The sequence below is a fragment of the Psittacula echo genome (genome assembly GCF_963264785.1).
Source record: "Psittacula echo genome assembly, chromosome: 3".
NCBI lineage: Eukaryota > Metazoa > Chordata > Aves > Psittaciformes > Psittacidae > Psittacula > Psittacula echo.
Genome location: NC_137736.1, coordinates 108,316,704 through 108,330,143, shown reverse-complemented (window position 1 = coordinate 108,330,143; position 13,440 = coordinate 108,316,704). Strand labels below are relative to the sequence as shown.

The window sequence follows — 13,440 nt, the reverse complement described above, 5'->3', positions numbered from 1 at the left end:
GATATTTCAGATTCTAGTCTTTGTTTAGCTTTTCCTTCACACTGTATAGGAATTACATGATCTAATATGGGCCCCTAGTTTCCCAGATAGAGACCTTGGATTTATGATTACAGATTTTTAGGGCTTAACTTCACGTACTTAAGACCTGTGCCAAATGACGAAATCCTTCGTCACTCTTTAAAATGGATACTAAAATATAGTGCCATCAATTTTACAAGTATATGAATAGATTCAAAAACTTATCTGAAAGTTGTGGGACTTCTTTATTTTATTTCTCCTATATTTATTTCCTCAATTCAGAAAAAATATCTTTAAAATTTAGTTTGATAAATTCTGTTGGTGTCAGAATGCATGTGAAAACACACATGTATTCCCAGATCTTTTTCAGTACTGATTTTTTATGAGGCTCATCTTAGAAGTAGGCTTTTTCTGCATGGGATTTCTAATAGCTGGAAGAACTTCCTTAGCCTTTTTTTTTTTTTTTTTTTCCTTTTTTTCATATTTAGTAACAAAAAATGTAAGGAGAGGAGATGTCTCTAACCATCAGGATTTAATTTCCTTATCCAGTTATTTTGTATTTTAATTGTAGCCCAGAAAGTAACAACAGAGAGGTGCTAAAATTTTATCAGGATCTTTATGGCTGCTGTAACATGTAGTTTTCTGGACTAGATAGGTTGCTTGGGCTAATTCAGAAACTTCCTTCTTAAGCAGGATAGGCAAATGACCCTGCACATAATTTGCAATTCAAATGTAGTAGGTTTTGTAATGCATCACTCATGTATTTTTATATTTGAACATACAACCTCTATTGTCTAAAGTTATAAGAATTCTGTGACTGAAAATTGAGACAAGATACCCTGTGATTCTGATGAGAAAACAAGTATCCAGTTTGCAGACAAAAATGAGGTAGCTAAGTACGATTATTATCTTCACAAAACATTTTTAAAGCAAGAGAAAACTGCCACTCTTGAAAACATGCAGCACAGACTGTTAGTGATGTTTATCAAAGTTTGTATTAACAAATATAGGATACAGGCTTGCAGTCATCATGCAAGCTTTTGCTCTCCTCCCTGGGTTTTACCACAGCTGAACCAGGACAAAGGGACATAATTGGGATAGAAAGTAAAGTGTTAGAAGTGATTTTGTGTGTATGTGACAGGTGCGTTTTTTTGCCAGCAATGTGAACTTGCATCTGTGTTCCCTGCTCAGGTGAGGGCATAAGGTGTCATAGATACTCTGCCACTCAGTCATGGTTACAGGATGGAGGTTTCCACACTATCGTGTTTCAATCCATTCGTAAATCCAATCCGTGGGCCAATCTACAAGCTCATCAGACAGCAACTATAGGATCTTGTTTGAACTTTTTAGAGCAGATTTGTACCCACTATGCAAGGATTTCACAATTCTACAGTTAACGCTTTTGATTCATGAATGTGGGTTACTCTGTTGGCTAAAGAAGCAACTTTCAGGCATGCTTGTTCTTATATTTACATACATGCCATTGTCATTTAACTAATGAATATGCAATTAGATTCTAAAGGGTATATGGTTTTCCTCTCTGCTTTTAGAAAACAGTTAATGTCAGTAGTTACCCACTTGAAAATGGTATGCATTTAGGCAACACAAACTCTTCCGGCTTATGTGGGTAATGCCTTGTATAAGTGTTTTGGAACTGGGAGTGATAGTGTGTGTATGCAAGCGATAACTGTCATAAACAGTCTTAATTGACTCAAATATTGCACCGGGTTGTTTTTATTCTGCAAAGATATGGTGGGACTGAATGTACACAATACAGAACAGATACTTTCTATTTTCATCTTCTGTTGAAACAACACAGCAACTTTCATAGCCTGGGTGGGATAGATACTTTCTATGGTTGGATTTGAACAAGAGACTATCCTAAAATACTATGTTCTTTTTCACAAAACATGTTTGTAAATAGTTCAGTTGAAAGTGTGAATTAGAAGCAAAGGAGGAAGTAGGTTTTCTGCTCCATCTAGCAATCTCACATGTTCTGACACAAATTGTGATACTGATTTAATACATGAAAACACCTGAGAAACAAATTGCATTTTGTGCAAAACAGATATTAGACACCTGCAACTGTCAGGGGTGTAAAGCAAGCTGCTAGAAGCAAAGGTCAGAAGGGTAATTGCTGGCACTAGTGAAGTCATATTAACAGGGGTATATAGTTTGTGCCACCAGATCATGCTGAGTATTTCAGATTTATGGAGGAGAGACATACTGTCTTTTCATATTAATAACCAGTTATTTTATGTTAGAAGCAAAGGGGGTATATGTAGTTCAGCAGTGACACAGATTTTATCCCACTTCCTCTGACTTTTTGTTTATTCTGGTGGGGTTTTTTGCAGGTTGTTTGTGGGTACCAGTGACCTGAGGCTTTATTCTCATGTAGTAGTATTTTTAAATATCCAGACAGTTCTCAAATGTGAAAGTTTTATGTATAAAACAGTGTAACTTTCGTGCCCGTGAATCAGTTCAAATTAGATGACCATGGTAGTATCAAGAATTTACGTCTTTTAATTACTAAAAGAAAAAATGTGTTGCAGAGGCTGACTATGACTTACATAGTGGTGTGCATCCAGTACTGTGGAGTTTATATATATTTTAAACTCATATATACAGTGTAATTGTTCTAACATTTTAAACATAAAAGGCATTCGGCAGTTGGAGTTTGTGAAAATATGCAGTGCAAGAGAAATGGTCTTGGAAATGAATAAATCAGATTCCAGACATTTTAATTTATAAGCACATTTTGCAGCATTTCCAAACAATGGATAAATACTTGAACAGTCATTTTCTTCCCTAGGGTTTTATTTATTAAAAAAATAACAAATCCAGTAAAATGAAACAAAAAAGTTGTAGGGCACTAGCTTAGAGACTAAAGACTTTAAAGTCAGCACTTGGAGCACATTTGAAAAATGTGGTTTGACATGATGAACTTTTGGGTGTAGGCCATGCACGCAAATGGCTGTCCTGTTACAGATGTTGGGAGACTCTTTCTCCAGTTTTTACCACAGTCTCCAACAGTAATGTTTAATAAAGTTTCTTACCTCCTACTTGAAAGATCAGGAGAAGGGAGGCAGTCTGCTGACTTTCTGAATTATATACACACATCATGTTTAAACATAATACATTATTTTGCTTACTGGGGACTAGGTAGAGGTGCTGCCTTTTTACTTTTAAGTGAACATAAATATCTTTTAAACTTCTTTCAATATGAAGGAGTTTCAAGATAAGTCACAAGGCGTTGTATTTTCAAGAGCACACATACAGATAGCCACTGCAGTTCAGCTGACAGGCAGTAACTTGTTAAATTATGGTAACTTGAGGGTATGTCTAAGCCTTTAATTCCTGTCAAATTAAGGTTGATACCACTGGCTTGGATCAATCAATGTAAAGGTAATGGGCAAGGATGTTTTACAATAAGCAAATGCTCCTTCCCCCCCTCTTCACCAGAAATATCCATATTCCAGGAACTAACAGCATTTTAATTTACTTCTGTATTTTTATTTTTCAATCCTGATTGCAAAAGGTGGCACTCTGTCCAATGTTACCATGTTATTGTTATGTAAGTGCAGTTTTGGTTAGTTTTGTTTTATAGAATAAACCCTCTTTAGGTTAGCATTGATTTGACATGGTAAGAAAGAAACCCCAAATATAACATTCCAAACATATAGTTTTTGTAATTATTATATTATTCTTTAATTATTTAATAAATCCATGGAAGTCACTTTAAAATGTAACAAGTTCTGTTTTCACAGGGTTTATCAACACAGAAAGCTTTCTTTTAGGCATGCTGATTCCAGTAGTGACTGTGACTAATCATGGTTCTAAAAAAAATAATAATCTGAGGAAATAAACATGAAATAAGTGATAAAGGAAGTCTTACTCCATTTTGTCCTGTCTCTAGTTGTTTAGTATAATGGGCTGAAAATTCAACTATTCTGTTTATTGGCAGAAGTTACAGTGATACAGATGGGATTCATATGTTCTGTATTAACTGAGTTACTGCTATTTAACCATCTTGGATTAACAGAAACTTTACTTGCTTTTAAGAATCACACCTTTGCATATACTGACATTACAATGTACTATTGGTTAATTAAGAATGTATATCCAGGCATGCTGCTCAGAATTATGCAGGCGATGATAGCTTGGTATTTTGGGTAATTCTTCTTTAGTGCTAACTAGCACATTTCCAGAATGTGTTAGAACTTAGAAAAGGAAATCTATTTCTTTAATAACATATATTTTTTGTGATGCATAATATGCACATGCTTTCCAGAATCATAAACCAATGTGCACCACCTCCCTCCTTCCTGAATGTATCGTGTCCAATTCACAAACTGCTTAACTACATATTTAAATTTAATCATGTAATCATTTAATAGATTTAAGTGTGAGTTTAAAATGTACCTCCTTGGTTTTCTGAAAGGGGACCATTAAGTCTGTGAGCCTGAAAAGAAAGACATTGTTTATGAATATGCATACATATCTGAGTGACACTGAAAGCAGTTCAGCAATGCCCAACGGGCCACTTCTACAATAGCAATCCACTTCTGAAATGTTGGTCTCTGCAGGGAAGATCACTATCATTATAATTAGAGCTATGCTACAATGGACTGCTCATAGTAGCTATTCCAAAAAGTTCTTTGAAGGTGAAGATGAGTGGTAGCCATTCTCAGGAATAGATAATTGCTTTCTTAAGAAAAAAAAAAAAAAAGTCAACCAAATAAAAGAAATATTAAATATCTAAAAGGCTAAAATAAATTTAAACTTTTGCCATACCTGTTTAAAATAAAATCCTGTATTTCTAGTTTGGATATTGCTGATGGGCACTAAAGAAATATATATCACTTATAATTTCCCAGCATATGTAACTGTAGTTGTAAATAGGTATGTTTTGTGAGCAAATTAATGACAAAAATATAGCAGTTTCACCTCCAGAACTATTGTTCTATTTTTGCTTTAAAAATTTACAAATCTTTTTTCTCCTAATTAGGAAGGCCTAATTACTAAGAACTGTTAAGTGCTTTTAGGAAGGTACATTGATACAAGTAGGTCTATTGATATGAAGATTAATATATCTTTATATTCAATAAAAATATTTGAAGATGTTCAGATCATTTTTTTTATTGTCTTGTTTGTAAATACTTGTCTAGGCTGGTTTTAACCTTCTAAAGACTAGATCAGGCAGTTGACTAAAATTCAAAACCCAATATCAAAGCACAGTCCTTGATTTTCACGCCAAAGCCACCATACATTGCTGTATAGACAGCTTTTTTTCATATAGTTTTACTGCTTCTCACAGAATTATGTCCTGGAACTTTGCATACCATGCAGAAATTTCTGCAGTCTGTTAAAACTATGAACTTAAAACTACAGCTGCAAGAATCCTAGAACTAAGTGAAAAGTTTTCTCTGTGGAAGATTGCGATGCTCCTGCCAAAAGCATTCAAGCTATGACAAAAAGATTATGACACTGGTTGCTTTTTCTTTTAAATAACAATGAAGATCTGGAAAAGAGGTCATAAAACTTAGCTCTGTCTGTAACAGGAATTATAGAAAAACATAATGAAAAAGACAGGTAATAATTATTTAAGAGGAAAAGTACCCAAGATCCTGAACTGGAATTTTAGTCTGTTATCTGGAACACAACTAATGGACTATCTGCTATGATAATGAAAATGGTAACATTTCAATACAAGGACACAGTTTCAAAATATATGTCTAGTTCATGTAGACATCAGCCTCTTCATTGACTTCAGTTTTGAGATCTGTTTTATTTTAATAACTCAGAATTGCTGAACAGTTGGGGTAAGAAAGGACCTATGGAGACCATCTGGTTCACCCCCTCTGCTCAAGCAGGTTCACATAGAGCTGGTTGCTCAGGTCCATGTCCAGATGGCTTCTAAGCATCTCTAAGGAGAAAGACTCACAACCACTCTGGTCAATCAGTACTGGTGCTTGGTTAACTTCACAGTTTAAATAAGTGTTTTCTGATGTTCAGAGGGAACATTCTGTGTTTCAGTTTGTGCCCCATTGCCTCTGGTCCACTGAAAAGAGCCTGCCTCTGTCCACTATGCATCCTCCCTTCAAGGATTTATATACATTGAAAGCCCTCCTGAGCCTTCTCTACTCTAGGCTGAGCAATCCTAGCTCTCTCAGACATACATCATAGGAGAGAGGCTCCAGTTCCTCAACCATTTTTGTGGCAGTTCTTTGGACTTTACAGTAGCTCCACGTTGTCCAATTTGGCAAGTTAAAAGGGCATAAAAAGGATCGGCTATAATTTGTTTTTCACAATTTTGATGTGACACTGGAAATTCATAATACAAGTCAAAGATAAATAGAAGTATTTGAGCAGATGTAAATGCAGTAACACTTGTTTCTTTTCACATTGAAATTGGGAAATTTACAACTAAATATTCTTTCTTCTGAATAACAGTCATGAGCAGACCTCTCTGTTATTTCATCTTCCCCCACTTACCAGCAGCTACATGATACTATAATCCACAGAAACTGCTTTTCTTTAACATGTCGGATGTCTTTTTTAAAGAATTTGGATTTTTTATTTCCTAGAAGTTAATATTTTCTTTGGTGCTAAATGGTCTGAAGACTCAGAATTGGATGGAATTATTTTCAAAATATCTAGCTTTTTGGCAATCTGGCCATTATAACAAAGCAATGTGACATTGTAAACTCTTTGGTGCCCACGTTTGGTGTGTGTAGAGGAAATACCATAATTGTTTCAGAAAATTATTCCTGAGTAATACAATTCCATTGATTGCACTAATCTGGAAAGTTCTCTCCTGCTGTTACTGTATTGCAGTTGATATCAATTATGTGTGTGTACAATTTAATTAGTGATTTGAATATACCCTGTCAGGCATTCATCTCTTAATTTAAATTTCTGACTACGTAGAGCATTTTTTAGGAAATTATAGTCTTTAGGTTTTAACCAAAGATTTTCTGGCATAAATAGTCAATTTATCTTCTTTTTATAGGTTAATAAAATATGGTTTGTGGGTTTTAAAAAATTTGCTGTCACAGAAATACTCCATTTTTTTGGTTCCTTTTTCCCATACAACATTGAATTAATGTGGACTTCAAAGTAGATGGAAATAGATGAGCTATCAAAATTCATAAGCTGTTGAAAAAGAATTTGTTTTAAAAGACCATCTGTAATTTAAGATAGTTTCAATAGCTGTAGTTTAAGCTTTGATCCTTTAAAAAGATTTTTTGTTTTCCACAAAATGTTTGTCAAAGCTAGAAAAATCACTTAAGTCTTTACTATTATGGATATAAAGTCAATCTTTTTGAATTTTTACTAGAGGTATTATTTGTATTAACAAACTATCACCGGATAAAAAAGGATAACATAATTGAAATACTAAATTTGATCTTAGAAATTACCATGGTGTTATGGTGTACGCAACCAAGCAAAATAATAACTTTCATAGCATTCGGATTTCTGTGGGGGTCTCGGGTCTCAGGAAGCTTCCCTTTTTAAGAGAAGTTCATGTATTTTTGACTCCCTCTAGTGGACAGCTTTCTCAGATATACACTAAGAAATGTTCTCCATATTAAAATCGTCTGACATTAAAAATTGAGAGGTCTTGGTTTTCATGGAGAAGATCTGATTCCATTCTTATGGACAGTCAGAATATGTTTGTGTGTGTCTGCCCTCATCATAATTCATTTTGCAACATAATTTTTAAAATCTGTTTTTGGTTGCTGATATTCATATCTGCTTGTATGTGCAACATTAGCACATGGAATGTCCTTTTTTTTTTGTGATACAAACCTCTTCTGTTTCCCAGACTTTCATTTACATAACTATATTCCTGAAATGTTTACAGTTCATCTTAAATATTATTTAATTGTGTTTCAGGTACCACCAAAGTAAATCTAGTGAAGATCCCTTCGACTGCTTCCAGTCCTCGAGACACTGCATTAGCAGCTGTTATATGCAGTGCCCTTGCAACCGTGCTTTTAGCTCTCCTTATTCTTTGTGTTATCTATTGTAAGAGGCAGTTTATGGAGAAGAAACCAAGCTGTGAGTTTCCAGTTATTACTGTTTCTTTGTAATGTTTATATATACTGGTATTAGTTGGTCAGAACTCTCTGTAGGTAAATAAAAGTCTACAGCATTAAAACAAGGTTAACAATGAGATGAACAAGCTGGCCGAAGCCCAAGACTCCATACAAGTTTGCCAACTGAGCGTGGATGTTCCAGCTTCTGCTGAGAAAATGCTGTGCAGATGTCCAGAAATAGTCCAATTGCATTAATTCCTTGCCACACTTTGTTAGATGCTGCACAGATATATTTGGACCATTTGGGGTGCAAGCTGGTAAATCATTATAGAGTTGCAATGCCAATGTGGAAATAGCAGCTTGGAGGATCTGTGCATCACAAGCTGTTGTGAAACAGATTAGTTCATCAAGATACTGAATGTGGCTGGTCTAGATAGCAGATTTGTCATTAACAGTTTTGCTTTTTATGGGCATATTCAAGATGACTTAAATGCCTAAGCCAGTTAGATTTGTAAATTAAAAAAAAAAAAAAAAAAAAATAAATCCGTAAGAGCTCATCAATGTGATTCAGTTTGTTTATAATGAACATTTTTCTGCTCATTAATTTAAAATAAGAAAAAGCACTCTAGTTCCCATTTATCATTGTTTTAAATCTTCTCTTAAAATGTTTATAGCACCTAATGAACTGTGGATATCAAACAAGATTTATATCACTGTTTACAGCACAATAAAAAGAGATTGAGAGAGGTATTGCAAGACTTGTTCCTAACTTAGAAGAGGTTTTACAATGCAAGTTTTGAGAAATTCAGACATAGTGTATTCAAACTTCAGTTAGTGAAGTTCAGTAACTCGTTTGCTTTAGCCTACAATTATACAGATTAAAGGAAGTCTGCTGTTAATATATAGCTCTTTAAGATAACATAAACAAAATCCCAGTGGCTGAAAGCTGAATGGGGAAAATTTCAGATGGCAATCACTGAGAATTGTTAAACACTGAGAAAATGTAACAGATATACTCTTAAATCATCAAAATAAGAGCAGATATCTTGCTAGAAGTGGCTGTAGTTGAACCAGCTATTCTAGGGTTTGTTATAAAATCTGTGGTTTGCCTTATATGAAACCACATGATCGCTGTGGATCTTTCAGTTGAAGGATGTATAGAAATACTGTTTAGTGTGACATTTAGGCATTCTATGAAGATAAGAGGCTCTGAACAGGGAAAAGGGTATCATCTACTAGTATATGTTTTTATTCATTTTGTCCAAAGGGTCTCTGAGATCACAAGACATTCACTACAATGGCTCTGAATTGTCATGTTTTGATAGACCACGGCTAAATGAATATGACCACAGAACGTGTTGTCAGTGCCAGAGAAACACATCACAGACATGTGGTATGTTATGTCTACTGAAAGGTGACTTTATGGCATGATGAACATATATTTAACATATAGGTAACGCTAGAGCTGTGACACTGACTTTCAAATACACAGCTAATATAGTCAAACTACCCTTTGTCCTAAGCTAATTTCTCAGTAAGCAGATAGAATTTCTAAGTAGCTATTTGGTTATGTTTTTTTCTTGTTTTCATTCCAATGACCCTTCACTTAACAAAAAAAAAAAAAAATCAAAAACAAAACAAAAAACATCCCAAGCTTTACATGTCTATCTCATTTCTTTCAGATAAAAATAGCACTGCATCTGGCTTTGAGGCTTAAATTAGTCTCAAAGATTTGCCAGGCAGTATCTAAGAACATGATACGAATGCTGAAGGACATTAACAACCTTTTTAACATTAACAAGAATTCAAATCATTGAGATTTTATGAAGTTGTATCAGAAAAGATGCATTTATTACATTAACAACTACATAATTTAACACAAATACAATTTTAATACGTTAACTCAGAGATCATAGAATCATAGAATAGTTAGGGTTGGAAAGGACCTTGAGATCATCTAGCTCCAACCCCCCTGCCATGGGCAGGGACACCCCACACTAAACCATGTCACCCAAGGCCTCAGCCAACCTGGCCTTGAACACTGCCAAGGATGGAGCATTCACAACTTCCCTGGGCAACCCATTCCAGTGCCTCACCACCCTCACAGTAAAGAATTTCTTCCTTATATCCAATCTAAACTTCCCCTGTTTAAGTTTGAACCCATTACCCCTTGTTCTGTCACTACAGTCCCTGATGAAGAGTCCCTGCCCAGCATCCTTGTAGGCCCCCTTCAGATACTGGAAGGCTGCTATGAGGTCTCCACGCAGCCTTCTCTATGTGGTAGTTCCTCTCATGTGTATCCAATTGAAATACAAATTAAGAAGTAGGTACTCATGACTGACATCTGTATTACAGCTGGAGGAAGGGCTTGACTTTTATAAGTAATTTGATTTTAAAGTAATAAATTAACTCATTTTTTACAATAAGAAATCTCATTCTTCAACCCCTATATTCTAATGTAACTGGTAAACTAATAATCAAGTTTGAGGGAGGACAGAGACTAAAAGTATACAGAGCTGTAACACTTTCAACATTGTTAAATAATTTTCATTCCTTAGGACCAGTTCACTTGATTCCATCGCTGTGCTGTGATGAAACCTGTAGCATGGAGCACAGCAGTCACAGTTGTGCTTTCCACTCACAGACTACGCTTAATGAAAGGTAACTTAGCTTTATAAATGTCTATAAAACATTAAGAATTTTTTATGCAGTCAGATTAATATTTATACAGATACAGTGGCTGTTTGGAGTGGAATTACTGTGTGGTACCTTAGAGGCTTTGGTGACCCTCTCTTCTGCTACGGGTTGGCAAGGTGCTGCATAAACTTGTGAATCTGGGAGGATTAAGGTGCAGTTTAGAAGTGTCATGAAGATTTTCTTTTTATAGTAACTCCTACTGACTGTGGGATTTGAAATATCTAGTATTTCTGAATTTCTACCAGACTGTAACCATTATTTTCTCCTGATCAGCTGAATATAAATAGAGTAGTAGAGTAGTTATTTCTACAGCAGTGCCATGAGCTAAATACATAAAATTTACGGTGTCATCCAGAGTTTCCTGAGTACAGATTTTAACACAGGATGTATTTATTTCTTTTAGCTAGAACAGTTTTCCATATAAGGTTTAAATTGGTCTCCAGCTGTTTTGTTCTTATGGCCAAATGTAACTAAAAATGTAGAGGCAGCTTCTTCATAGGTATTGTTTATGCGAGGTGACTCGGTGACCTAAGTAAAAGATACAAAATACTTAAATTTTCTATAAAAACTTGTTTAAATACCAGCAAGCTTGAGTCATCCTTTTATACCACTGAGGCTGACAAATTGAGAGTTGTGTACTTTGTGAGGGATCTTTTGGTTAAGGCTTTAAAAATAAATGTTATATTCATGGTATGTGGACATCAAAGATCCCATGATTCCTCCCAGTAGAAATAGAATGTGCTCCAATTTCCTTTGCCAGAATAATGTATTTCCTTCAATTGTGGTGTGATGTTGTGACTTTTGGCCTCATCTATGAAAATGCTTTGTGTATATCAAAGCTATTAAAGTATTCTGTTTTGGAAATTACTAAGGTGACTTAAGATCAGTTACAGGCATTGTTAATGTGGGATAAGTTATGTCACACAAATTATTACTGTATATCAGACTTCATGTAGCCTTTACAGTTTTATAAATCTGTAGGCAGGTTTTGGAAGTAAAACATATTAGTATATTGCTTTGGTTTTGTTAATATTTATTTTAGTATACTACAGTAAAAAACATTAATGGGCTTTCAACAGATAGGCATGTATAGAGCACTCAGACATGTCAGCGTCATCCTGCACTTTAAATATTCTTGAGATAGATAATACTAATTTCTACTTCCACTTTCTTCCAAGTGAACTAAAAATAACTCTCATGAGAATTAAAAATCCTTGCCCTTCTTTAATATTATGTCCTTTCCACATGAAAGAGAGTAGAAAAAAACTTTTTACATTTTGAAGGCTAGACAGAACAAACTGAAAAGTCTAAAGTGAAGGCATGTTCAGTGTGAAATCACAGACAGAAGTTTCAAGCAGTCTTCTTGTCTATTGCCTGCTTCCAGTCTGAACCCCCTTTACTTCTTTTACTCCATTAGATATTTGTTTAGCCTGAAGGGCTTTGGGGTTTTTTTTGAGAAAAACCCTGGTGTTGGAGATTCCACAGTCTTCCCAAACATCTTTTTTGCTGCAATTTAAGCCTGTTATATCTTGTCTTAACACTCCACCATGCATTGAGAACAAATAAATACCTTTTTGCAACAGTCTTTGTATCTAAACACTGCTATAATATTTTTTCATCTTATTTCTGTTCTGACAACCCCAACTGCAGTTCATGTGTTCTAGAACCCTGAATTCATAGTATGAAGGTCTCTAGGCATCCTCCTTACCTCAGGTAGTGTTCTCTAGAGCTTTCTTCATTTACGGACAAGGAACAAACTATTTTCTCAAAAGAATTTGTTTGTACAGGATGCCTCTAGAGCATTAACATAATATGACCCTGATAAACTTTTTGTGAAATACCTATATTTACTTATGGCAATAATTACAATACTGATAATATTTTCTGGAATGCTTTTGAAACCATGTGTCTTATATCCTTTTGCAGGGCTTCTGATTCTGTTACTGGAGAAATGATTCCTACCTTCCTTGGATCTCTTTCACACTCTACTTGCGGAGACATTCCAGATGCTTGGCCTCTTATGCAAAACTCAGCTTGTTGTGACAGCATTTCTTTCTGTGAATCATATTCAGAACTGGCTGGAGGATCTGCAAAATCCTGCAGTACTGAGACTGAAAATGCAGCCACTGTTGAGCTGGATAATGACCAGGAACTAAGTGAAGTACTTATTTCAGCTAAGTCTCTTGATGGAAATGTTGCGAAGTCCTTTGAAATCTCTAAACATAGAACATGCACAGAAGTTTCATCACTTCAGAACGCAGAGGCTGCTGAAACCCTGCCAAAGACAAAGCATAATGGAACAGAAAACGACTCTACAGACTGATAAAGAGGTAAAATCTGTGACTACAAAGGAGTGAGAATGAGTACTTCAGACTCGGACTGCTAGATAAAAATAGAATGGTAAAACATTGTAGGGTTATGTTTCTCTATAGGTTACACCTAGCTATTGCTGAAATAAATTAAAACTCTACAAGAGATTCAACAGTTTCATGTTTTGAATCATTGATTGAATTTTAAGGTGTAATTACTCAAACTATATGAATAGTAACTAGAATACAGAGGCAAGTTACACCAGTCAGCTTTTATCAGGTTGAGGGCTTTTTTCATTGAAATTCAGGGGGAAAAATTAGCTTAATAGCCTTATGACTGAGCTATTATATGAGGCTAGTTGTTGTTTATGAGG

General features: G+C 35.0%; 1 protein-coding gene across 1 annotated transcript in view; it reads left to right on the top strand.

Annotated features, from left to right (window-relative positions):
- Positions 1–13,080, top strand: part of TNFRSF19 (TNF receptor superfamily member 19) — a gene marked incomplete at its 3' end in the record, with an annotated part of 44,687 nt that extends 31,607 nt beyond the window's left edge. Inside the window, exons 5-8 of the mRNA XM_080613640.1 lie at positions 7,918–8,082; positions 9,328–9,453; positions 10,619–10,721; positions 12,684–13,080. Coding sequence (XP_080469766.1) covers positions 7,918–8,082; positions 9,328–9,453; positions 10,619–10,721; positions 12,684–13,080 — 791 coding nt within the window. The remainder of the gene's footprint in view (positions 1–7,917; positions 8,083–9,327; positions 9,454–10,618; positions 10,722–12,683) is intronic.
- Positions 13,081–13,440: the final 360 nt, after the last annotated feature.